The sequence below is a fragment of the Lontra canadensis genome, unplaced genomic scaffold, assembly GCF_010015895.1.
Source record: "Lontra canadensis isolate GAN:19392208 unplaced genomic scaffold, GSC_riverotter_1.0 scaffold30, whole genome shotgun sequence".
NCBI lineage: Eukaryota > Metazoa > Chordata > Mammalia > Carnivora > Mustelidae > Lontra > Lontra canadensis.
Window position 1 is genome coordinate 17,396,866 of NW_022631024.1, and position 25,698 is coordinate 17,422,563.

Sequence of the window (25,698 nt, forward strand, 5' to 3'; positions counted from 1 at the left end):
GGGATTTTCAAGTCGAAACGAGCAACACTGGGAGCTTTTGAGTGGCTCCAGCACAGTTCCCAACTTCTCATACACAGAGAGCCAGTCTTCTGAGCTCGTTAAAACATCTTGGGATGAGGGGCCCCTGGTGGCTCAGTCATTAAGTGTCTGCCTTCGGCTAGGATCATGATCCCAGGGTGCTAGGATAGAACCCCCCCCATTTGGCTCCCTGCTCAGCGGGAAGCCTGCCTCTCCCTCTCCCACTCCCCCTGCTTGTGTTCCCTCTCTCGCTATGTCTAAATCAAATAAGTTGAAAAAAAAAATATATATATATAATATATATATATATAAAAAAAGATCTTGGGATGATAAATCAAAATGGAAAAAGGTACGGTATAAGGAGGAGGGAAAACGCCCCTGCCACAACAGACAGCATAAGTCCGCTCGACCCAAAGAAGCCCGTTCTCCATCTGCCCCGTCCTGCCGTGGCCCCCGCTCCTCATTAACACTACGGAGGCTCCTGGAGAGCATGCAGAGGCCTGGCAAGCAACAGGCTGCTTAAAAGGACACAGAGTGACAGCATTTCCGCATCCTCGCCACGATCTACTGCAGTGGGTCTCCTGTGCCTAAAGCTCTCGGGCACCAGAAGCTTCAGGCTGAAGCCAATGAACATGGCAGAACCAGCAGGAATTCAGAGAGGGCGAAGGAAGAGCTGCTCTCACCAGAGACCACGTGCTCGGTTCTGGGCTTAGAGATGACCGGAAATGAGTCCTCCCACCCCCGGGTGTTCTCTGGTGATCTTCACTGCACAAGGAAGACGACGTGAAGCTGGCGGAAGGTCAGCACACTGGAAGGTTCCTCGGCAAGCGAGCGAGCACATACCAAGAACCTTTAGTGACATCAGATTGAGGGCAAGTGAGAGTCGGCTTTCTGTGCAGCACCCGGGACTGGCGGGGGGCAGAGGGGTGGGGGTGCTGTGCTCTGCTAAGTCAGGGGTGCTCCCTGGCTGGCTGACCTCTCTTTGCCTGCAGGTGTCAACCACACGAATCAAGGGAAGTCATCACAGGCTTCTGACCCCACTGAGAATTACCTTTAAAAAAGAATGACCTTCACTTCCATGTAAAACCTACTAAAAAGACCAAAATCAAAACCAACCAAAACACTGAACTTCATATCCCTAGAGCCCACTTTGAGACCCAGAGCTGACCCATGTCTGTAAAAAACACCAGGAGATCTGAAAATTTTCCACCAGGGACAAACCCAACATCTTAAAGGTCAAAGATAAAACATTCTGTTCCTGTCTTAAATTCCCCCACAGAAGCTCCTACTGTTTCTGTTTCAATATGGACAACCTGTAACATTCAGCCCTCAGGTCCACCCCGCGTATGAAAAAGGGGACTTACTCCCACGAGCAAGCATAACGGACGGCACCACTCTCAGTCTTCAGAAGAAGGCAGGCAGACACTGGTGGTTTTCAACACTGTTTCTCAGGCCCCAATACTGACACATTCGGCTCACAAACACTGAGTATATAAGCGCACCTGCTCCGGGCCAGACACTGACATGGGACCGCAGACAAGACACAGTCCGTCCCTAGGGGGTCACGATCGTGGGGAGAGGACACTTAGACCAGGTGAGATGAGTAGCGTAAGTGCAGACCCAGTGGGAATGCCCGACGGGGGAAAACGCGGGCTCCCGGAGCTCACGTCCTTCAAAAACTGAAATTGAAGTGGGGGTCTTGGGAGGGACTCGTCCAAGACAGGGCGGGCTTCCCAGGCAGAGGGAATGCACGTGCGCAGGCCCCAAGGCCAGGAAGAGGACGGATGCTGCATTCAGGGGGTGGGAAGAGGAGCCTGCCTGGCTGAGGGCAGGGAGCAAGGGAGGAAGTGGAGACCCAAGGAACAGGAAGGGGTCAGGACCCAGGAAGTCTGACTGGACACCGTAAGGACCGCTGGCGAATTTGTCAGGTAGATCCCGTGGACTCATCTTCGCGTCAGACTCGTCCTTTGGGGGTGCGGGGGGCTCACACTGCATCTGATTTGCAGATGGGCTTTGCAAAGGGGGGGCACTGGTCGGACTCGGCCCTCCTCAGGAGGCAGGCGTGCCAGTAGTGACCATTCCCAGATCGGGACGACCAAGTCACAGAGCCACCGCTTGCCACATTCGTGTGAGAACTGGCACCCTGTGATAAAACGGGTGACCGGGTGGCCCCCTCCTACAGGAGAAGCAAAGCTGCACTCACTCGGAAACCCTGCCTTCAGGAAGGGAACAGTGCCCGCCGCCTTGAGAACTGAAGGCAGAGCAGAGGGTCCTTCAAATGTAACCGCACGGGCGCCTGGGTGGCTCAGCGGGTTAACATCAGCCTTCGGGTCCTGGGATTGAGTCCCATGTCAGACTCCCTGCTCAGCGGGGAGCCTGCTTCTCCCTCTCCCTCTGCCTGCCACCCCCCCGCGTGTGCACGTTCTCTCTCTCTCTGTCAAATAAATAAATAAAATCTTAAAAAAAAAAAAACACACAAAAAGTAACTGCACGAAGAAGCAAGGCCTGGACAGGTGAGCCGAGAGCCGACAGTCTGATCCGCCCGGCACTCGCCCCCGGGACAAGCCGGTTTCAGGGCAACCTTGGGACCGCACAGACAGGGACGTCTCAGACACCCAGCTGGGGGTTAAGTTGCATCATCCGAGACGGCACAAGGAGGGAAGATGCTTTAATCTCAGGAGCTGGCAACAACCATGGTGAAGTGAGTCCTCAGAGGCGGGGACACTGAAGGTGTGAGTTTTCAGCCTCAAAAGAGCACATCAGAGGTGCATCCAAGAGGCCAGCTCTGTGCCGGAGGCAGCGGCCACGCAAGCCCGCCGTGACAGAGGCCGAATGACCTGGTCCCGAGAACCGCAGGGCAAACGACAGTGTGAGGCAGCAGCAGAGAGGGTCTGGGCAAGCACATCTATTTTCCTTCTCAAAAAGGCGAGCAGAGGCAGGAGAGGGGTTCTCTCGCGAAGAGACTTTCTCAGCTCTAATTACTCCCGAAAGCTGTAATTTACACGTTTTTGATAGATAGAAATCGCCAAGATTCACACATTTTCAGACCAACAGCTGCCACTATTAGTGAGCAAATCGGCAAGACTTGCGCGGCGGCACAGTCAGGTGACACGCCAGAAGTGCAAGGCGACCGGCCATACCCTGAGGGGCTGGCTGCGGGGCGACCTGGCGAGAGGAACGGCAGGGGGGCCCAGCCTCCCGGTCGAGTGCAGGGGGGTACATACCGTACAAAGAAGGACGCCTGTCTTGGAATGCGAGAATTCTTGAAACACTGCTGTCCTTTCCTATAAAAACAAGGAAAAACACAGTCTTACAACTCTGAGGTCAGACCCAGCACAGTATGCTTAGACCCCATAACTCCGCCCGCTTCCTCCTGCTCGATCCATTCTTAGGCCCTGAGAGGCTTTGCCGAGAAAGAGGAAGAAGTAGGACGTTCCCATCTTCTCATCAGACCCTGTCCTTCCAGGACCGGACTTGGACTCTGACAAGGTAGTGGGGCTTTGGGGACCGGCACATCTCAGTAACACAGGGCCAGGGCTGGCGCAGCCTTCAGGAACGGCCGATCCCGGGAGCAGGCAAGGCCCAAGGCCACAAGTGACTGTACTCCCGGTTCCCAACTGAGAATCTGTTCTAAACACGTTTTTCTACAGGTGGTCCATAGGCGTCAAGAACCTTTCCTTTCCTACAGGGCAATGTTTAAAAAAATGAACTTTAAAAAAAATTGAAAAATTATAAAAACCGTATATTCTAACTGTAGAAAATTATATATTTCAAGTCAGAGGAAGAAAACCAAATCGTTCCCCCACTCAAAGCAAACAAACAACCACTGTCAGCAACCCCTTCTGGGCATGGGACCCAAGATGTGGCTTCTTCAAGAACGGCAGTGTGCTACTTCTCCTACTAACGTGCTCTCGCGCCAAGAGAACACGAACGCCCTGTCATGCCACTACGTCTGCATTCGGCTCAGTCAGTGCTCCATGACTGGACCTGGGCTGTCTCCGACTGTTCGCTATTACGCCCAGGGCTGGGATCAACACCTTCATAGATAATTTGTTGTACAGGTGTTTCATCAATCCCTTGGGGGTGGAACCCTAAAGGCGGTCTTGCTGCACCACAGGGCATGTCCACTCGAGAGGCCTGCCAGGGGCACACCCCAAGTGGCCCGAGCCACAGCACGGCGAACAGCTCAGACCTGGCCGTGTCCGTCTATCAGCAACGGAAAAGGAATACAACCAAAGCACTAAACATGGGTGGCTCGGGAGCAGGAACGGGGACTCCCTCACACCAGTCCTTCGCATGCATCTCCTGTGTCATCTGACTGGAGGCCCTGGGCACAGCGGGTAACGACATCAGCACGCACAGAGCACGAGCACGTCCTACATGGTGGCCTACGCTCCACAGGCCTGAACGTCACCTGATCTACACAAAACCCTGTGAGCGGAACTATCACCTCCCCCATTTCCAGATGAAGGCATCGAGGCACAGAAAGATGAAGTCACTTTTTGTCCAAAGGACACGTACACCGCAGAGGTTCGGACTGGCACATGGACCCAGGGGGCTGTGCTCCCGAATGGCACCCAGGCCTCGGGGAAGACAGCTGCATTTGCCCAGAGTGCTGCAGTCTTTAGAAGGATCATGTTTAATGGACCCATTGTAGAGTGAAAATTAGAAAAAGATCAGGAAAGCTCATAAAAGCCTGTGAGATGCCCTATGGACTAGACGTAATGTGTTCAGATTTGGGATAAGGAAAAAACTGCCAAACCCGGAGCATTCCTCACGCGATCAGGCAACAACTTCTTCCAATGGCAACTCCTCTCTAACACTTACAAACGCGGTCAGGACCACATCGACCCCAGCGGGAACATACTAAGGTCATGCGGAACAGCGGCCAGGCAGATGGGACTGGGACTGTGGGACGAGAATGCCAGTAAAACAGTATCTAGAGGTCCTGCCTCCCATCTTCTACCCACCTCATGAGAAGGCCGTGGAGGCTAGACACTTAATAAACAGAACAAGGGGCAGGCTGACCGTTTGGGAAAGAGCGAGAGCAGTAGTAAGGGCACCTACACCCCAGAGCACGCACGACCAGGTCCTACACCACGCGCGTGCTCTGCATTTACTCGCTGCGTCACCGCACTGACCCCATGAAGTACGGGCTAACTGGGGCACAGGGAGGTGGCACGCTCTCCTGAGGCCGCACAGCCGGTAGGCAGAGGCAGGACCAGAGCACGCAGCCGTGAGCGCCCTGCCGGACCACTGCCCTTCGAGTGTGAGGCAAACGGTCTGAGATAATTTCACTCAGAGCTTCCGCACGGCCTCTGCAAATTCCTAGATCCTCCCGGGCCCGGCGCCCGATCCCTTGTCATCCTTACGCCCACCCCGCAGAGGGTCTCGGAGGAATTCAAGACAGAGAGGACAAGGAACAAACACTAAATGGCATGAAATTAGGAAATCAACAAATCCAACTGGATTGGGGGCCTTGAAGCTGAAAACCAAGAGTGTATAAAATGCACAAAGGCTGGACTGTTCGGGAAACTCTACCCAATCTTGTGGTAAATAAGAAGCTGTGTCCTTGAGTGACCTTGAGCAAGCTCCCCTCTGAGGCTCCACATCCTTAATTATTAACACAGCAAAAGTGAGCACAAGAAGGGGCCTGGACTCGACTTTAACGTCTCCTTCGGTTCTAGAGATGCTGTGTGTTTTCAGGCTGGTTCCAGTCAAGTCTCGCTCTGACTCCTGGCCAGCTCTCCCTGTCTGAGCGCTTAGTCACCTCCTTCCAGGACAAGAAGGAGCTTGTCCCCCTTCCACGCCAGCGTGCCCCCCTCAGTCTGCTCTCTGCTAACTACCTCAATGGAACGAGGGCCTCGCGGCCCAGAACCTAAAATCAGGGAGCCACTCTCCTCTTCTTCCTGAGCGACATATCACTCCGAGCAGAGACAGAACGGAGACCCTGAAGCCCCTCTCCCGACCAAGGTGTTAAGAGCGAGAGCGCTGTATCTTGTTGACAATGACAGCAGTCGCGCTCAGCAGTACCATATGGGATCCACAATTTAGCTCCATTAATGCTCTTAATTTGAAGACATCAAGCCCTAATTACACACTGGGTACTAAAAAGGCAAAACCCTTCCCCGGTGCCAGCTACTTAGTGGTACTCTGTTGCCTTAACAGCTGGTTGAGGCAGACTCGGGCCAAGACAGGCCTGCGAGCTCTCTCAGGTGGAAGAGGGCAGCTCCCGGAGCACGAGCACACGGGAACAATGGACGCCCTTGCCCGGGCCCGCACAGCCGCGGGGTCTGCTTCCAGGGCCGGCGACTTGCCCACTTGAGGCACGTCCCCGCCCGGCCCGGTCGGGTCCAAGAGGGAGGGTGGTGCCGATCCCCGAGGACACGCTCCCGCTCCTGGGCCTCAGGTCGGCTCCCACCTCCGCTCCCGGGCCCCATGCGGTGCTCACCTCCTGCTCCATGTTGCCGTGCAGCCGCAGGAATTTTAATCGCGTGGACGCAGATGGCGGTGGCCCGGATGCTGGGGCCCCGAAGCGGCTCGGCAGGGTCTGCAGGAAGAGGTGGTAGTGGAACTCCACCAGCTCACAACTCGAGAAAAAGACGATCATCTTCTGGTCTTTTTCAAACTACATCAGTACAGAGGGGGAAAGAACCACCACATGTTTTTAAGATCAGGTGACACTAAAAGGAGTATTTCTCTAAAATACACAGTCCTGCCGGCCCCGATGTGGAAACACGGTGACGGACAGCTTTGAATTATTTCACAAAAATGACCCCGATACAACATGCTACGAAGCGGAGATGAGAGGAAGACCGCAGAGCTGTAACTTCAACCGGCTTTCCCGAATCTGAGACAGACACGCTGGAGGCTCTCTGCGCCCACCCAGGGCTCGCCGCGCGGGCAGCAGTCACGAGGCCTCGCCCTCCAGCCCCTGCACCCGCTACTCTGCCACGACCAGGCAAAGGTGGCACAAGATCTCGTAAACACAGAAATCCTGGCACTCTTCCAAAACCTCGAGCACAAGACTGTCTGCCCACATTCAGCATGTTTCTGCCGCCTGTGATGCTCCTGCTCTCGGGCCCGGAAGAGGATTCGGGCAGATTTCGTGTCGAGCGTGGCAGCTGGCTCTGACCTCTGGTTCTTTACCACAACCCCGGAACCGCTGACTGGTAAGGTCTGCATCAGCAAACACGGGTGAGCTGGAACACTCCTGTGAGTGTGTGTACGTGAGGGCCCCTCCGTTTGCGGCCATCAACACCTGACACGGGAAGACGGGACCTTCTTCCCTCGACTGAGCCAGGCCTCCCGTGCGCGCCTCGGGTGCGGGCCCACCTGGCACTTCTGCAGGATGAAGGCCGCCAGGGAGACGAGCCTCAGTTTGCTGGGAACCAGTGCCACGTGCTGATGGAGACTTTCCGGAATCGCAAAGCTGTCCGGCTCGCTGCCGGCTGGGAGAGGGGAGGCCTCCGGAACCGCTCCGCCCTGTGGCCCAGACCCGGCACCGTGTTCCTCCAGGACAGAAATCCTGACCGGGTTGAGCAAGCTGATATCAGCTAGCCGGGTCACACCTTGGAGCAAAAGTGAGAGGCAAAACCGGTGACAGGAACACACTGGGAGACTAATCTCGTACAGACAACCCCCCACACCACACGTCCAGGCTGATGAAGAGGCCCCCTATGGGAACAGCAGGGCCGCAGAGGCCTGCCCTGTGCTCGAGCTGGTGCGGGAGGCCCAGTGACTCCACACCAGCGTTTCTCAGCTCAGACCTGGGCAAGACCGCTGAGAGCGTCACTAATGGCGGTCTCTCCCCGCCCCCCAACCCCCTCAAAGGGTTCTATGGTTCTATCTACTGATAAAAGGGTGTCACAGGATTCTGTCAGGGGTTTTATAGGTTTACAGGCCTTCTCAGAAACTTTATTGTATTGACACACACTAGGGAATTTCCTTTCCTTTCCTTTTTTTTTTTTTTTTTAAGATTTTATTTATTTGATAGAGAGACAGACAGAAAGAGAAGGACCACAAGCAGGGGGAGCGGGAGAGGGAGAAGCAGGCCTCCTGCCGAACAGGGAGCCCAATGAGGGGCTTGGTCCCAGAACCCTGGGATCATGACCCAAGCCGAAGGCAGAGTCCTAACGACTGAGCCACCCAGGTGCCCCCCCACGAGGAACATCTAAGAGCACGAGGAAACGCGTGGCATTCCCCAAACTTCTGAGCACAGCATCATGGATTATCTCTCAAAATTAATGTGACTTAGGATACATTTTGAGAACTGGTAGGTACACACTGTCATAGGGCCAGTAAAACGAGTGAACCAGCCCTGAGAGCACACGAGCTGGGTTGTTTTGAGAGGGTAACTCTGCCAAGCCCCAGTGCCCCGTCTATGAAGAGCTCGAGATGTCCATCTCATGACAACGGAAAGACAGAAATGAACTTGAAGTCTCTGTTTAAGGGTCAGTGCTCTTTAAGAGGAAGGTAGGCTGGAAACGCCCACAAAACCCCTGACACCTCTGGACGGATGGGAGTCAGCCTGTGCTCTCCTTTCGCCCTGCCACGAGCTCGGGGAGCACTCTCCTAACGGACGTGGCTCTGGCCCTGCCCTGCCCCCCCCCCCAGCACGGGGAGCACGGGAGGGCCGACAAGACTAGAGGAGGAGGGCAGGACAGGAGTCTGAAAAGGCAGTGCCTTAGGGACACCTCCCTCCTCAGTCTGTCCCCAGCGTCGAGAACCACCGCAGACAAACGATGCCTGTTACATCTACGTCCGCCCTCCTGGTTAAGAAAAAGGAGCACTCCCTTTCAACTCACCTTCTGTGAGTGTCGCCGACAGTAAGACGTTCTGTCGTTTCTGGCACTCAGCATTTACAGCATTGAGTATCACCGTGATATCCTTTTCAAAACCCAAATCCAGGATTCTGCGGTTCCAAGAGAGGGAATTTTACTCCGCATGCAAAGTAAAGACTGCAGTAAGCCAGCAGAAGCAGCTCTTTTCCCCACTTTTCATGCTCCTGGGTGAGGCTCACCTGTCTGCTTCATCCAAAATCAGCCACCGTATCTGACGAAAATGAATGTTCTTCGTGGATTTGATATGATCCACCAGCCGCCCAGGAGTCGAGATAAGGATATTTATTCCTTTGCGGAGTCTGTTTAAAATTATGTATCGTGAAAGAAAGTAAATCACATGGGGCCAGCTGTATCAACAGAAAACACCGCAAACAGGCACGGGGGACAGATTCATGTCTAGCACCAACGTGCACGGTGTGAAGCCATGACAAACACGATGGCGGCTGAATGCAGAGAGAGAGCTGAGTTTTCATTTTCCTCCAAAGTTTCTCTTGTATAGAATGTAATTATTAAGATCCAAAATTACATTAAATTCATAAAACCTTATATTTGAAAGGAATCTGTAGTACATAAATCAATGCCCTTTGTCTGATCCGTGTATCCTTTCTTTCTAGAACAGTCCAGATCGATGATCATCTAAGCCTATTCTTGAAGGTTTCTGTGCCAGGGACCTAATGAGTTATCCCACACAAATGTGATCCAACGGCTAGAATGTTTACTTATACTGAATCTTTTTACTTATACTGGTAAGGTCTGCATCATCACACCTCCATACAACGGGGCCCAGCTTTGTTCTGTAGACTAGGGAGAATAAATCTAAGTTCTTACTCCCAAACATCCTTTATCCTGTATTTCCATAGCAATAAAAGGTTCCAATTTTTAGCTGAGTAGATTTCCAGCCTCTTTTGAAGTTAAATATGGTTGTGTGCCTACATTCGAGCATGGTACAGAAGGACAAAGACCACAAGTATCTTTGGAGGGAGGACGTAGGATTATCTTTGTTTCTGCCGGCAGGGAGCAAGATGTGATGGCTGGAGCTCTAGCAACCTTAAGACTATGGAGTACCCTTAAAAATGGAAGCTTCAACAGCACAAAAAGATAGAAGCGACTTAGATCCTGATCCCAGAGCACCATGCCGGCCTGGGATGGGCTACAGCAGGCTTCTTAAATGTGAAAGAAAAAGAAAACGGCCACATGTTTGTGCCACTGCTTTTTGTTTTGTTGTTATTTATGGCTGAATCAAACCTAACCAATACCTTTAGGTTTCAAGTTTAGTATTTACTCCTCGATTACAAACTGCACACACGTGACTGGGGGTTACTACCGCGCACTAAGATACGATACGATAAAGACGTTTCAAAAAGAATATAGACAAATTTACCTGTTGCAACATTTTCTCCTGACCCCCAATACCACTTCCAATACGGAAGTCCGAACCAGTGTTTTAGATATAAGAAGCAAAGTGTAGAGCGTTACGTAAGTTTATGACCTTGTTTTTGTGGAGCCAAACAAGACCCTAAACTCCCAATTAAACAAAAGAGAATCGCCAAGGGGGTGGACACGAAACAAGGGGGACTCAGGGGTGCTGGGGGGGTGTGTGGACAGAACTTGAGAGGATAGTGAGCACCGTTACCAACCACATCAGAAGGAAAACCCTTGTAGGTTCATCAGTATTTGTCAGGACAACACCGTCAAGAGGTGACCACTCCCTGCTGCCTCAACTGGTCCCTGCGCTTGGGGGACGAGGAAGCACAGTTTGAGATAAGGCTCTCTCCAGGGTTAGAAGGACCAAATCCCAGTGACTAGGAAGGCAGGACAGACAGATCCAATCAGGAATGGGTAACAAACAAGGGTCCCCATCCATACCTGGCCTTTTCTGATTTCCTTCTCTCTCCTCCCATCAACACTCCAGGCACAATCCAGGTAAATGGCTACGGAAAAATAGCAGACAAAAATCACTGCAAAGCCCTCCTTAAAGATTTTATTTATTTATTTGATAGAGACAGAGAGAAAGAGAGAGCGAGCCAGAAAGCACAAAGTGGAGGGCAGCGAATGGTAGAGGGAGAGGGAGAAGCAGGCTCCCTATGGACAAGGGAACCTCAGGCAGGGCTCCATCCTAGAACCCTGGGATCACAACCTGAGCCGAAGGCAGACACAAAACCAACTGAGCCACCCAGGCGCCCCATTAAAGCCCCCTTTACTGAAGATACAGAGACTGATTCCAAGTTCTTTTTCCTTAGAGAAGCTGGGAAAGAAGACCTGGGCTTCTCATTGTAGGAAGTACGACTGTGCAGACACAATTCCTAGGCCTCGCCCCTGCCATGGATAGATACCAGCAGTACTCCCTTAAATTATGGCTCTTTAACTAGCTTCTAGGACAGCAAGAGAAATGGGAGCTTTCTAAATGATTCCAGTAGCTTCTCTGCCTTTCCCCATGGAGCCTGAGTTGAAAACACATTTCACTAAGTCTACTGCCTCTTCTTCCTTTCTGGGTACAATAAAACCCAAGCACAAAGCTTCCTTATTCCCCACCCTAGACAAAAGAAAGGACAGCTCAATTCTGGATCAGTTTGGTAGGCTGGCAGGCTTTGGATCTGAAGCCCTCTCTCTTCTTTCTTAAGTCCTTTAGCTTTCCATGCAATCCCTTCGTGGTTGTCCCTGTGAGTCTCCACATGTGGCTTGCCAAGGACCACGGGGAGCAAACTACGGCATAGCAAGTGCCAGGAAACACTTGTCATCTCAGCTGGAAACTGGCAGTTAGTAAAGTCTAGATAAGTAAAATCCTACAAATTATACCTGGGCAGAGCAGAGAGACCCAGGGAATCCAGAAAACCTGAAAGAATCTCTTGCTTTTTGAAAATAAAGATAAGACTGGCAGACTTGTCTTTTCTCAAAAAAGAAAACAAAGATAAAACTGAACTCATGGCTCACCTCACCTTAAGCAGTTTCTGGACAGTGTCAAAGCTTTGCAGAGCCAGCTGTAAAGAGTGAAAAGTTACAGATAATAAACGAGGTTGTTCCTCCTCCCATCCGCACCCCGACCCGTTGTTCGTCCTCCCATCCGCACCCCGTCACCCCCAACTTTTAAAAACCTTTAGACAATGTAAAGTGATTTGGATTCCAACTCGGACCTTAAGTTAAGATTTATGAAAAACAAAATCAGATACACAGCAACTACTCAGAACAGAACATCTTATTCTTATATTCCTTCTGGAACTTGTCAGTTTGGAGACTGTGGACAGAGATATTGCGTCCACTCCTTGGACATGTACAAAACTAGTGTCTTGTGCTCCCTCTGCTGGCTCAAATTCCCAGAGTGCCACACAGAGAAGCACAAGTGTACGGTGCGCTCGGATGGAGGCGGAACAGCATTACCCTGAATGTGCCTCCCTTCGGGAAGAGAGAACAGGACATGCAGGAGGGAATCACCTGGAGCAGTGCTCCATGGGCCAGCCTCTGGGCACACTTCTTTAAAGGAGGTATGAGGTACCCTTCAAATATGCCAAACAGGGCACTGAGAGGTGGTCACTCCCCAAGTTTATTAAAGGAACAAAATCAAACAATCCCAGTGGAAACCAGAGGAGGTGAAAATTAATGAAGGTTATAACCACTAACAGCCATCAAGAAGCCTCAATATGATCCCTTTATCCAAGGGTATGTATACACTTGCCACATGCTTAGTATTCATGGTGCATCCTAGGGAAGTAGCAAGTTTGCTGCTGTAAAAATGTAAATAGCTTCACGCCTGCTCCTTCACAGGACTGAGCCAAGACAGGGCATGCAGGCTGTAGGACAGGCTAAGTAGAACCCTCCATCTTCACGATCTGTTCTCTGCAAGGAAGTAATCAGCATTTGATATAGAAAACAGATACCCTAATCTAAACTCGCCTCTCTAGGCAAATAAAATAGATCAGATGGAAGAGATTTCCACCAAGAAAGAAGAAAAACATCAAGAAGCTAAACTTTGAAGAACAAGTAAAATCTTTAGTACAGCAGCCTCTTAAAAATAAAAAAAAAAGCCTAGCTCTAATTTTTAATTAAGTTATAAAACAAACCAAAAAAGTAGAAAATGTAATTATTTTAATTCCATTTAAAAGTACAGAAATTTATAGTGTCATTAGTTTTTAGACAATAGGGAAATGCTTTTCCATACTCAGCTTACGATTTTCAAAGAGTACTTGAATTTTTCTCCTTGATGGGAATCAAAAGGATGGTCTCAGGCAAAGGTAAGGATGCAGCAGGGAGAAAAAATGGAAGAAACCCACTTTTAAATTCAAAAGGATCTTACTTCCAAAAGGCAAGTACCTGCTTACAACCCCACCGAAGGTGAGGCAGCTTACCTCTCTGGTGAGACAGCTTACCTCTCGTGTCGGCACCAGCACCAGGGCGTAGGGGCCATCACTGCGCTATCAATACAGAAGGAAAGAAATGCCATGAGTGGATGGACGAAGGTCACAGGACTCCAGGTGGACAGAACTTGAGGGTGGTCCCTTGCACATGTCAGTGGTAGTCTCATTAAGGAGGGGACTAAGATGCCCACTACCCTATTATCCTATTATTATGCAACCTTGTTCTAAAGGCTCCGGCCCATGCAATCAGACAAGAGAAAGAAATACATATAAATTTGGAAAGTAGGAGGTACACCTGTCATTGTTAGCAGATGACATTTTAGCCTAAAACAAAAACCTGAAGAGAATCAATTGAAAATCTACCACAAAAAAGACAACTTAGTCGAGTAGCTGAATGTAAAATTAATAGTACACAAATCTATAGCCTGACACAAAAGTTACAAAATACAATGGAAGGGGGGAAAAAACACACCAGAGCAGCAACAACAAGCTTGACAAAAAATGTACAAAATCTACATGACACACATTTTAAAACACTTCTGAGGAGCATAAAATAAAATCTGAGTAAATGGGAATATGTATCCTATTCTTGGATAAGAGGGTACCGTATTACAAATAAGCTAATTCAAAGTTAACCCACAACTGGGACATAAACCTAACAAAACTGCCACAAGTATGTACATGTGCACACAACTTATGTAAAAAATACATACAATCAGACAAGCTGGTTAAAAACTTCTATGAAAAATAAATGTGCAAGAATAACCAAAATATGTCTGAAAAGATCAGATGTTAAAACAATTTAAAACTACTCTAATTAAAAAAATTGACACTGGAATATAAATCGAGATTATGACAGCAAACAGTCCAGAACAGAATCAAGTTTACACAGAATGGGAGGAAGTAAGCTGCGTCTTGCATCAGTGGGGGAAAGACAAATTATTCAGACTCCAAGAATGAAGTCATGAAAGTCAAGTTGGAATTAAGTCAGCCTTTTTACAGATGACGCAAAACTCAGAAACTGTCAAACAAAACACTAATAAATCCTATTACGTAAAAATTTTTAACTTCAGAATGGAAAAATAATACCCAAACAAAATCAAGTACTAAATGACAAAATGAGGGGAAAACATGCCACTTGTAAGAGAAAGGGCCAATTTCCTTGGCTGACAAAAGTCTGTGATTCAAATAAAAAATAAAAATAAAAAAGATCACAACAACCGAAATAGAAAACAGGAGCAAGAAAACCAGCACAGCAGGTAGCGTCTCAAGGGTGTGGGCAAGGAGCTCCTGGGCGCCCTGCTGTGGGGCGCATAGGGGGTGCATACCTTGCCTTCGCCCACTGCAAGTTCAACTGTGTTTATCTACTAAGTAAACATGCGACTTCCACTTCCAGGGATTTCTCTAAACGATGTCCCCTCGTAAGCACGCATAAAAAAGTCAAATATTTTACAGACCGTGAAGTATGCAGACTAGCCTTATTGGTAGCAAAACACTGACATAATGTAAATTCCACCAATGAGCGACTGATGTGGTAACTTGTGGAGGCGACAGGCATGGGGATACTAGGGGCCCGTTACAAAAGCAAGGCAGATGGGTGGGGCACTGCTAAGACAATATCCCTGAACACACTAAGTGAACCAAAGCAAGGTACAAAACACCACGCACAGCACGCAACCACTTGTGCATCAAACCACACACACAGAAGCTCCAAGGAAAGCGGGAAGGGGAATCCGCGTGCTCACACTCACTCCTGCAGAGATGAGCCCTGGGAGGACCACCCAACAGGCGGGAGACCCTTGCACCCGAAAGAGCGGTGCCCTGCCGCTGGGGAGAGGAAGTGTGAGACTTACTAAATCCCACCATGTATTGTCGGGTACTTTTTTTTTTTTTAACGTGTACATTGTATCTAAAAAATAATAACAAAGATAATAATAAGAAAACAAAAAGCAAGCCGGTGAAGGCCTCGGTCAGTGAAGGCCTCAGTCAGTGGCGTCTTGCATCTCTAGAGTGCTCACAGACACTTAGGAATTAATCAAAGCGACGTTAGTGCGGGAGCTAAGTGCAGGTTTCGAGCCGATTCATTTACAAGCAGGGTCTTTATGTTTTGCATAGGCAACATTTACCCATAAGGAGAAAAGGATTTGGAATTCGAACTAGAGCCGTCTGTACTCGACATCACGTCTGCGGGGCCCAGGCGAGGAACAGTAAACATGTTAGTACAACATATCAACGTGCCGCGGTGTGACGTTAGGAGATTCTGACATTTCAAAAGGTGTTACTACACAGAGAAGAAGAAAGAAAAATCAATTCCTCGCAGGGCAGAAGTGAGTAAAGAAGGATGGATCTGTTGTTAAAAAAATCAGAGCCCACATAACTGGAAGAGTGAAAACGCAGGAAAACAATCCGTTCTCATCCCATCGCCAAAGTAATTTACGACTCTGCTGGGTGCCCTGAGTTCGCCGCTCCCTCCAGATAGGTTTTTCACAGGTCAAATCATTTTACGATGAACTCCAAGGGTCTCTACCGAATATTACTTGAAATAAATGAATTAAATTTGGACTTAAGAGAACTCTTTTACAGAATATTTCAATCTTTAATAGAATGAACTGCTATGGACGCTAAAATACGCGGCATGAATAAAAACGACGACACGCTGGTAAACATTTCTAGATAATAAGCAAATCAAATCGTTGCCTTTCAAACAAGCCACACGCCGCGCCGTGGAGAGCGGCGGCCAATGCTGCGTGAGCAGGTGTTGCCGCGGAAGCTGGCCACCAGCCGCTCTCCGCCCTCCACGTGCGTCAGCTCAGGAGCCTCACGGCAACCCTAGAGCCACGCACCACACGCGAAGTCACTGACGCACAGAGGGACGAAATGGTTTGCCTAAAGACACACTCAGATCCGGGCTTTGAGCAGAGCTGCCCACCGCACGGTCGCCCTTAGGTATGTAATCCAATATCTCCTGCCCTCAGGTCACTGACCTATGAAATGGGACAGCTGCGCTGGAACTACAGGACCCACGCCTGCTCAAGGATTCCCCGACTCTCCAACCTTATAAAAAACAAAACAAAAAACAAAGCAAAACAAAAAAACCCCCAAAACCCATGGCTAGTAAGAAACTCCCCTAGAATTTATAAATGGATGACGCTTTCCTACGTTATGGCAACACTCAGCCTCTCTCCTTCTCTAGCTAGGTTTGAGTCCCATGCTAAGTCCTTTATTTGAGTTATCACACTGAAGAGTGCCCAATGGGAAGGAAAAAATCAGTCACCTGCAGGAAATAAATTCCTCATTTATCCACCTCAGAGGAAACCAGTATGAATAGTTTCTTCCTCGTCTTTTTATGCACACACGCAGGGCATTATTTATGAAATCAGATCATCCTGTACATACTGCTTTGTACCCTGCCTTTTTCGTTTTAACATGCAAGAACACTTGCCAAGTTCACAAACAGAAACCGCTGTTAATGTCTATGTAAGGTCCCACCACTTGGATGTTGTGTAGGATTTCATTTTATTGATTTAAAATTATTTAAATAAAACTTAAGTATAATTTAAAAACTCATTTTGAAATAAATTAAGGCTTAGAAAAAAATTACACCAACAGTGCAAAGAACTCTCTTATACCTTCTCCCGGCTTCCTCCTACGGGTCTCAAGTCTCAAAATCCCAGTTCGATGATCAAAAGCAGGGACTCAGCACTGACGTGAGACCGAATTAATCCACAGCCCATATCCCGACTTCACTGACTGACCTCTCTGTGTCCTCTCCACAGACCAGGACCCACTGCAGGACCACGTGTTGCACTGAACTGTCACGCCTCCTTCGTCTCTTTTAACCAGGGGTAGCTCTTCAGCATTTCTGTTTTTGATGACTGGAATACTTTGGAACACTAGCAGCCTGTCTCTTTATAGGTCTCTAGATTTGTGTTTGTCTGGTATTTGTTCATGATTAAATCCGCGTGATGCGTGTGGGGCAGGAAAACCACACAAGTGGGGCTGTGACCTCTCTGGAGACGCGCCGGCTGACACATCCCGGCACTGGGGCGGCCCACGCTGGCTACCTGGGTAAGGCGGTGGCAGCCAGGCCTCCCTAGCCTGAAGTGACTATTTGTCCCTTTGAGGTTAAGAGGTATTTTATAGGGAGATCTATTGAGACTAGGTAAATATCCCATTTTTCATCAGACTTTCACCCCTCATTTTGGTGGCTGTGACGTGTGACACTGTGTTACTTAGGCACTGGCCGATGGTGCTGCTCTCCTACAATACTGTGAGACCTGCTTCTCCTTTTCCCGTCGATTTATCTATTCCCTCAATAATTTATCAGTTTGTACTATCTATCCACATATAATCTATCTACAATACAATCTATCTACAATAATCTATCAGTTTGTACTCATGGGTGCTGGTTTTAACCTGTGGTCTATAATGCAATGCTACCACTGCCTGCTTATCGCTCGGTATCAGGTGGGGTGGACACACACCTAATTCTGTCTGCCCAAAATGAGGGGGAAAAAAGTAACCAAGGAGCTCTTCCCCCCTGCTTGTACACCCACCTGACTTCCTAGTTCAGATCTCACCACATCCTCTCCACTGAGGATAACCAGGATGTATTTGTGGGGACTCTGAGCTGGGTTTTGAGAGGGTGCCTGTGCCCCCAGAGCCCCACGGTTAACGCGCCTCCTACAGGACCCTGGGACCCCACTTTCGGCCCCTCTGGCCCGGGCACTAACTAACTGTGTTTCCCAACTAAAGACAAGTCCTCCCCCGCTGCTCCCCAAGCCTCCGTCTCTTTCTGTAAACTCAGGCTAACAGTCACACCTGTAACTCACCAGACCGAGGCTTGGGGTTTAAGATTCAAGAAGATAAACACAAAGAATCCAGCACAACGTCCAACACAAGGAGCATGTACTTTACAAATGTTTCCTATTAGACCTGCCGTGATGATTACAAAGTATAGTTTTTCTAGTTTCTCTGGACACGATCCTCAGACACAAAGTGTTCATGTAATAAATGAGTCAAAAAGAAAAAAACACTGCTAAATGGAAACAGATTCTTTTGGTCCCAGTATCACTACTTCGGCTCAGTTGGATGTTGCTTATGTACTATGAGCAGTAACGGAAAAACACTATACTCACCTGTATTTTTGATTTCATTGCTTGAAGAGACTGGACCACAGGGATGCAGTAGGCAAGAGTTTTACCTTTTAAAAAAGTACAAAAGCAATTAAAATCATAGACCCTAAAGATGTAGGAAAAGCAAAGGAAGTTAAGAAAATGGACTCTGCTACCCTTGGATAGCACTAAACTCCGGAGACGGAGAAAGTGCACATCCAACATCCAAGAGAGGTGAGAACGGAATTTGCCTATCTGCCACAACTCCCCATCTTGTTTGTAAATCCAGTACTTCCCAAAAAACCTGCCGCTAAAATCCTTCATCCATCTAACAAAGGGAGACAATGACACATGTCACAAGTTACACAAAGGCTCGACTTGAGGACTGCCCCTCAAAGCTAGAAAACCCCTTTAAAGTCGCCCCTAACCATGCACCTGAGCTTCGCGGCTGAGTAAATGACCTGCACGGTGCTGACGTGCTTGGGAGACAGCCTGAACCCCGAGCCAGCCTCTGAAGACCGTGGAGAAACCAAGGTATGGCAAAAGCTTCGGGTTTCCACCCACCTGAATGGTGGCTGAGCCGGTGGGGGGGGGGGGACGTGGTGAAGAGCCAACCTCCATTCTGGGCACAAGAGGGGCAGAAGAACAAGTCTACGGAAAATCTTGGAACACGCAAAAGCGGTGTTCTGTGTTGGAGCAGAACTGGCATCTGAACAGCGTGTGCTCACGCCGGCACCGTGCTCTGGGATCAGAGAATCCTCATCCCCCGCTGGAGTGCAGAGGGCAGCTCAGGCCACAGATGCGGGACTGGGCACAGCCCTGACAGAGGCTGACCACCTCCTGATCGCAGCACCACCAACCTCCCCTCCCTTTCACTAGGGGAACAAATTCAGGGCTCTCCTCCAGAGCAGGCATGGCCTCCCTCCTTCCCCCAACAAAGGAAAGCCACCGCTGTCACAGACAGACACCTCACTATGGAGCCTACCGTGTGAGTGTGGCCCGGGTGTCAGGGAAAAGGGTCAGAAGTTAAGTGGCGACTGACCTGAGCCCGTCTGTGATCTCACCAGAGCATCTCTGCCTTCTAGCAACGCCGGAATACTTAGCTTCTGAACGCTTGGGCCACCCAAAAGAAAGAACACATGCTGAGCTGTAACATTTTACCCTCCCCTGTTTACAGGCACAGACGCAGGACACACAAACCACAACTGCCCCCGTTCTTTGCTGTGTCTGCCAACTGCTGCTTTAAAAGTCGCCTAAACATTCAAACGAAGGCGCTGAGAAACTTCTGATGAATGGAGGGATAAGTGCTCAGTTCCGTTTCTGGAACTCAGCCGAAAAAACTGAGGCGAGCCAGGACTGGCCGCTCTAGCAAACGGATGAGAAAGAAAAATGGCACAGGCATGATGACAAGCTCGAGCTACCATGAGACATACCCGTCCTCCCACCCGCGCCTCCCGGGGCAGGCTCTGGGACCCAGTAAGACGTGACAGGAAGATTCCCAGCAAGAGTACAAGGAAGCTTGTGAGCCAACCACACAGCCTGCAGCTGCTTCCCAGTTTCCAAAAAACCGAGGTGTGACTATCCCACACGCACACTAAGATGTGTGTCCACACGTGTATTTAAAAACAACAACAACAAGGCACAAAATTCATTTAAATTTGACCGGTGAAACTGAACAACAACAACAAAATTGGGTAAGAGGGTCTCCTTTCATTCTTCAAGACCCTTACTAATTTATACCTATGACTTAAATGTGATGCTTAGTAAAATTAAACTATAAAGCATACACTCTCACAAAAAGGAAGTTCATCTCTTCTCTGTACCTTTTACTATTCTATTTTCCAAGAATCATCACTCTTAAACATTCAAAAAAATTTTTTTCTGTATCCCATTATACCCGACCAAATAGTTACTTCTTTTTTGCTGCCTCTAGTTCTTACTACTAAAAAATGACGTGACAAATTCTATATAGTGGAAATATGATTTTCAGTGTGGCAAGGACACCAGTGGGATCCCATGCAGACATCTTTTGGACCGGATCAGAGCTGAGAACAGAAGTAGTTGGGGACTCAGTCTCTCCACTTAACAAGTGGGGGAACTGGGTGGGTGAGTGCTGTCTCAAGCCCTCAATGGGCAACAATCCAGCAGTGTTCTCTAACACCAAGACACAAATTTGCTCAGTGCTCCACAGATAATTCCGATTTCGCTGGTCATACACATTCAAGTCTTAACAAAAGCAAGCCTGGCCTGGAACCCTTACCTGGTCATACTAGTCATGTTTAAGACCGTATTTATTGTGGAAATCTAAAAGAGAACACACAAAATATTTTTAACTACTGACTTTTTGGCACAAATATATTTAATGCAAATGAGGATGCAAAGAAGGAGAAGACACTTGGATAAAAACAATAGCTGTGCTCCCTCCAACCCGTGTTCTTCCAACCAGTGAGTGTCACCTGGGGGTGGTCCTGCCCACCATCCCCCACTCCCCATTCCCCTACACACACAAATGCACGCGCGTGCGCGTGCGACAATGTCTGGAGAAATTTTTGTTGTCCCAAGTGGGGCGGGGGACACCACTGGCATCAAGGGAGTAGTCATGGAGGGCTGCTGACCATCCTGTCACGCACAGGACAGTGCCCGTGAGTTATCCATCCCCAAATGGCCACAGCATGAACCTGCTCGATGTCCTCGCTCAAACCCGTAGGTAAGAAAACGGCTTATGTGAGCCATCCTAAAGGGGTAAGTAAACTGTGACCATAGGAAGAGAGGAAATCCAGACTCCCTAAAAGTTAATGTATTTTTCTCTTACTCATAAATAAGAGCGGAAAGTTCATTCACAGTCCAAACCAAAAAACCCCCACCCATTTGTTTGTAGACAATGTATGTTAAAATAGCCTCGTCTTCCTTCAATTCTTTGTAACAAGAGACTACCCTTGATATGAAGACACCAGCTCAGTCCCCTCTCCTAGAGTCATTATGACCTGTCACCCACATCAGCTTCCACGTCCCATCCACCCACTAATTAGGAGCTTGTCCTAGAGTCCCATAAGCAGAGCCCCAGGCCTACTTTGAATTAGGTGAGCAAAGTGTTTAGTTCTTTAGAAAGGGGGTGGGGACGGAGGGAAGGGCAGTGAACAGTAAGCTAAACTCACCGGGATTGTCCCGGAAGAGCATCTTGTCAATCTGACTTCATTCAGGTAACTTGGAGCAAAGTAACCAAAGTAACCTTTGATTTTTCTTCCTAGAACTGTCATTTCACAGACCTTCCCAAGGAATAATCACACTGACAAAACCGAGAGACACTTACTAAATGTGGGTGGAGGTCCAGTTCATGGAAAGCTTCCGAAGTGAACACCTCTTCTCGCACCTGCTTTACTCCAGGTCTGCAAACGATGAGCAAAACCCAGGCATCAGTTCCCGTCGACAGAGAAAAAGGCAGAAAACACTGAACTCCTCCTGTTCCTGAGCGCACCTGCCCTGAACATACCTGTGGAGCTCTGGGATTTCAGGGTTGTTTTTAAATAACGATGAAGTCCTAACGCACAGCTTCTGCTCTCGGGTTCCGTCACTCACACCGACCAAAGATTTCCTTGGAGAAAATGTTTTCTGTGCCTTCCCCTTAAAAGTCCTTTGTGTTTCTTTAGCAGCAGCTTTCTCGGCCAGGAGAAACGCTGCCTTGCTCCTCCGCTTCGCTGGGGGAGCCTCCCCGGATGCTTGGTGTTTTCTTTTGGTGGCCTCTGCTTGCTGCATCGTTCCCAAAAGGCAAGAGCAACAAGAGATGCATTAGTCCATGAAGACAGACCTCGGAGTGAAGCCTGACTGCCCACGGAATTGCATCTCTCCCTGCAGAGAGCATTATGCCCCATATGTCAAGCAACAGTTTAGGGTCTGCAATCAGATTCTTTGACTCGGCCTTTTTTTTTCCCCCAAAAAGAAAAAAACAAACAAAATAAAACAGATCGAAACACAAACACTCAACTCATTCATCCACTAGACCTCCCCATCCATCTTCACCATCAACTCCACCAAGATGAGGGTAAGGATCAAGAAGGGAGAACCCTTTGTGGGGCTGAATGTGAACAAATGCGAGTCTGTTTTAAGGGAGGAGAAGCCCACCTTGTCAAGAGTGCGCGCTGTCAATCCTTATCTCTAGATGTCCACCTACACAAAAAGAACAGGGGAAGGGGGAGCACATCCTCCTTCTCCACCAACAAAGCCCGTTGGTAACTAGACATGGGATGCTGCAGCCCTGCCCATGCCCAGGAAGCAGGAACCTTCATTACTGCTCTACCCCAGAGTGCTTGGATCGCTGTCATCCTCCCCCTCACGCTGCTCCCCGGATTCAGATGGCTTGGAGACGATTCCCACTCGCCATTTCCATTCCAAATGAGAATTCTGCTCCATCCATCACTTCTACCACAATTATTTCCAACTCTCCTTGCCTTTCAGGTCCCCATCTGATCACCGATTACAGGCTACAATACTCGGCATTTTCCTGCCTGTTGCTTATTTCTGTAACGTGGATGTGGTTACATGCACGATGTCCAAACTTCTCCCAGGAGAAGAAACATCCAATTTTCTTAGAAGAAACATTTTATTTTCCTTGGCCTTCTCTTCCAATTTCCACATGAATAAAAAACATCCCATGAGTAGCCAGGGCTTATTGTTCTGGCATTTTGGTTTCTCCTGGAATGCTATTTTCCCCTTCGCTTGAAATGATGGATTCCATTTACACATCAGCTTGCTTTGGCCATGGCTGTCAGCTTTAGGCTAACCCACCAACAGCAACACTTGTTTGTTCCCGACAACTACAGAACTCCTGTATCTAAATAATTCAATAAATACACCTTGGAGTATTTACTATTAACAAAGGAAGTACTGACCTACTCCATCTTACAAATCTATTCTCACAAAGTCCCAAGTTTATGAGTGTTCAGATTAAAGAAAGAGATAAAGTCACATTCCAGGTCTGTTGAATCATTTACAAGGCAGAATGAAACATGTTGCTGTTCCTTGATTTATGAACAACGCACTCTTTGGAGCACTCCCACCAGGCATGGGCTTCCTACTACAAGCTCCTCGACAGGTGGCCTTGCGGTATGCCTGCCTACACATCTCCCCTTACCGTTCTCCATCGCTGGAGACACCAAATTCTAGGGGTTGGAAGCTGTTTCTGACACTTGGACAAGACCTGCCACCTTGATCAACTCTCTGCTAGTCTGAGGCATCCCATTCCTTCACACATCGTCTAACTGCCTGTTTCTTCTTTGGACTTAGTAGTCCAAATAGGACACAAGCTTTCAATCCTTTCTCATCCCAGTCACCTTCTATTCTCACATCATCTGTTCTCTAAAAGCAAGTATTCAGAATTAGGCACAATATTTCACAGGCTCTCCGCGGCTCTTAGGCTAAAATAAAAAACCTGTAATATGATCTATAAAGCTCCCTAGAAGCTGGCCTCTGCCCATCTCAGTGCCCTCATCTTGTGCCTCAGTCGTCCTGGTCTTCCTGAGTTCCTAGAAAGCACCATGCTTCTTCCTTCCTCAGGGCATTTGTACATGCTATTGCCATACCCATGTCTGCAACACCCTTCTCCCCCCCACCCTTTGGCTGGCTAACTCAAACTCATCCTTTAGATCTAGGCTTACTGGGTCCTCAGAAGAACCTTTCCTGACCTCTTCTCTCCACCTAGTCAGGCCAGGGCTCCTACTCTTGGCTCTCCTAGGAGGCACCCTTTGTCTTCACTGTAGTATTCAGTACAATTACAAGCATGAAATGTAATTTGTTACGTGGGGTCAGTCATCCCCATTAGACTGTAACCTCTATAAGGAAATGGACAAGTCTGTCCTGCATGGCACTGCACCCCCTGTATGGGCTCAATTCTGCCCAGAGCAAGTGCTCAATAAACACCTGTAAGATGAATGACAACAATGGAATTATCCCTTCCCATAATGTGGACGCTATTCCACTGCTTGTTAGCTTTTCTGTCCCAGCATCCACAACACATTCTTTTAAAAAAAAACTGACCACTCAGCAGCTGTCAAGTAGTGTGGTTCTGAGGATACAAGGCTGAAAAACTAGTCAAGCCCTTGAGGAACTCACAGGTTAGTGGAAGAGACGAAAGTATAAAACCAGAAAACCAAACTTGTGTTTGTACTCAGAAGAGGCCTGTACAAAGGATTATGGAAGCACGAAACAAGGAGGCCACCACGGCCTACGTCAAGGGGAAAGGAGGGCAGGAAACAGAAATGCCTCATGAGGTGGCGCCTGAGCAAAGAGGAGCAAGGACGCACCTGCACTTCTAAAAAGTCGGCTCTGCAACACTAAGCAAATTACCTCCCTCTGAGTCTCTGTTCCTGTACCTGTAAGACAAGGGGGTTCTGGCAGATGACCTCTATGGCCCATCTAGCCCTAAAAGTCTAAATACTAAGCTTCTGATATTAATAAATACACTAGAGCCCCGGAAATATGCTAAGTACTTATGTGAATTAGCTAATGTACCATCCCATTTTAAGATGAGAACATGGAGGCAGAGATAGGAGGTAACTCGTCCCAGGATCGCTGAGGGATCCAGGTTTGCTCAGGCCCTGATTCTACAGCCAGGGTTCCGGATGGTTATGCTGTAATACTATTTATTAACTGTATCCTGTTTGGCTGGAAAACAGCATGTGTAACTTGATCTCTTGTTTGCTTTCTACGAGGATATACACCAAAACGTTAACCAGAGTTACCTCTGAGTATAGCAGTTATGGGTTTTTTTCCTTTAAGGTCCTTATTTCCCTATTTCCTACCATAAATTTGTATTACCTGAATAATCAAAAAAAATTTTTTAGAATGAAAACACTATATACTGTTACGCACAGCATCACTTAAGTTGTCGAGGCCTTTCCAAATGCAGTGTATTAGTTAACCGCCCCAAATTCAGGCCCCTGGCAAATGAGACTGGCATACCTGTAATTCCCATTCAAGACAAAAAATGTGGATGCAGACGAAGGCAATGTAGACCCCCGTCATCATCTCACTAACACACCACCTTTTGACGTGGCGGTTCAAGCGATCATGAAGCCAGACATCCTGTTTTTATCCCTTCAGCTCACTCAAGGAGGTGTTAATAATGCTTCCCCTGTGTTACCAGGCACCTCCACAGCAAAAGCACCCCAATAACCCCTGGACACAGCTATTCCGTTACTCAAAATGGAACCAACACGACTTTACTTACCATTGGCATTTATTAAGTGCTTCTATGGGCCAGAAAATATAGTCTTCTTGTATTTTATTTACTCCTCACAATAACTTCGTATAAAATAGAAACTTGTTTATATCCATTCTTTATTTGGTGGACAATTTTATGTCTACCCTGCATTTTACAAT

General features: G+C 48.4%; 1 protein-coding gene across 1 annotated transcript in view; it reads right to left on the bottom strand.

Moving 5' to 3' along the window:
- Positions 1–25,698, bottom strand: part of DDX31 (DEAD-box helicase 31) — a 67,763-nt gene that overhangs the window by 40,911 nt on the left and 1,154 nt on the right. The window contains exons 2-14 of the mRNA XM_032866143.1: positions 21,815–22,071; positions 21,635–21,710; positions 20,585–20,628; positions 19,367–19,437; positions 18,349–18,413; positions 13,223–13,267; positions 11,798–11,839; positions 10,728–10,792; positions 9,041–9,160; positions 8,826–8,932; positions 7,354–7,589; positions 6,470–6,646; positions 3,243–3,302 (exon numbers count right to left, since the gene is read on the bottom strand). Of these exons, the coding sequence (XP_032722034.1) occupies positions 3,243–3,302; positions 6,470–6,646; positions 7,354–7,589; positions 8,826–8,932; positions 9,041–9,160; positions 10,728–10,792; positions 11,798–11,839; positions 13,223–13,267; positions 18,349–18,413; positions 19,367–19,437; positions 20,585–20,628; positions 21,635–21,710; positions 21,815–22,071 (1,365 nt within the window). The remainder of the gene's footprint in view (positions 1–3,242; positions 3,303–6,469; positions 6,647–7,353; positions 7,590–8,825; positions 8,933–9,040; positions 9,161–10,727; positions 10,793–11,797; positions 11,840–13,222; positions 13,268–18,348; positions 18,414–19,366; positions 19,438–20,584; positions 20,629–21,634; positions 21,711–21,814; positions 22,072–25,698) is intronic.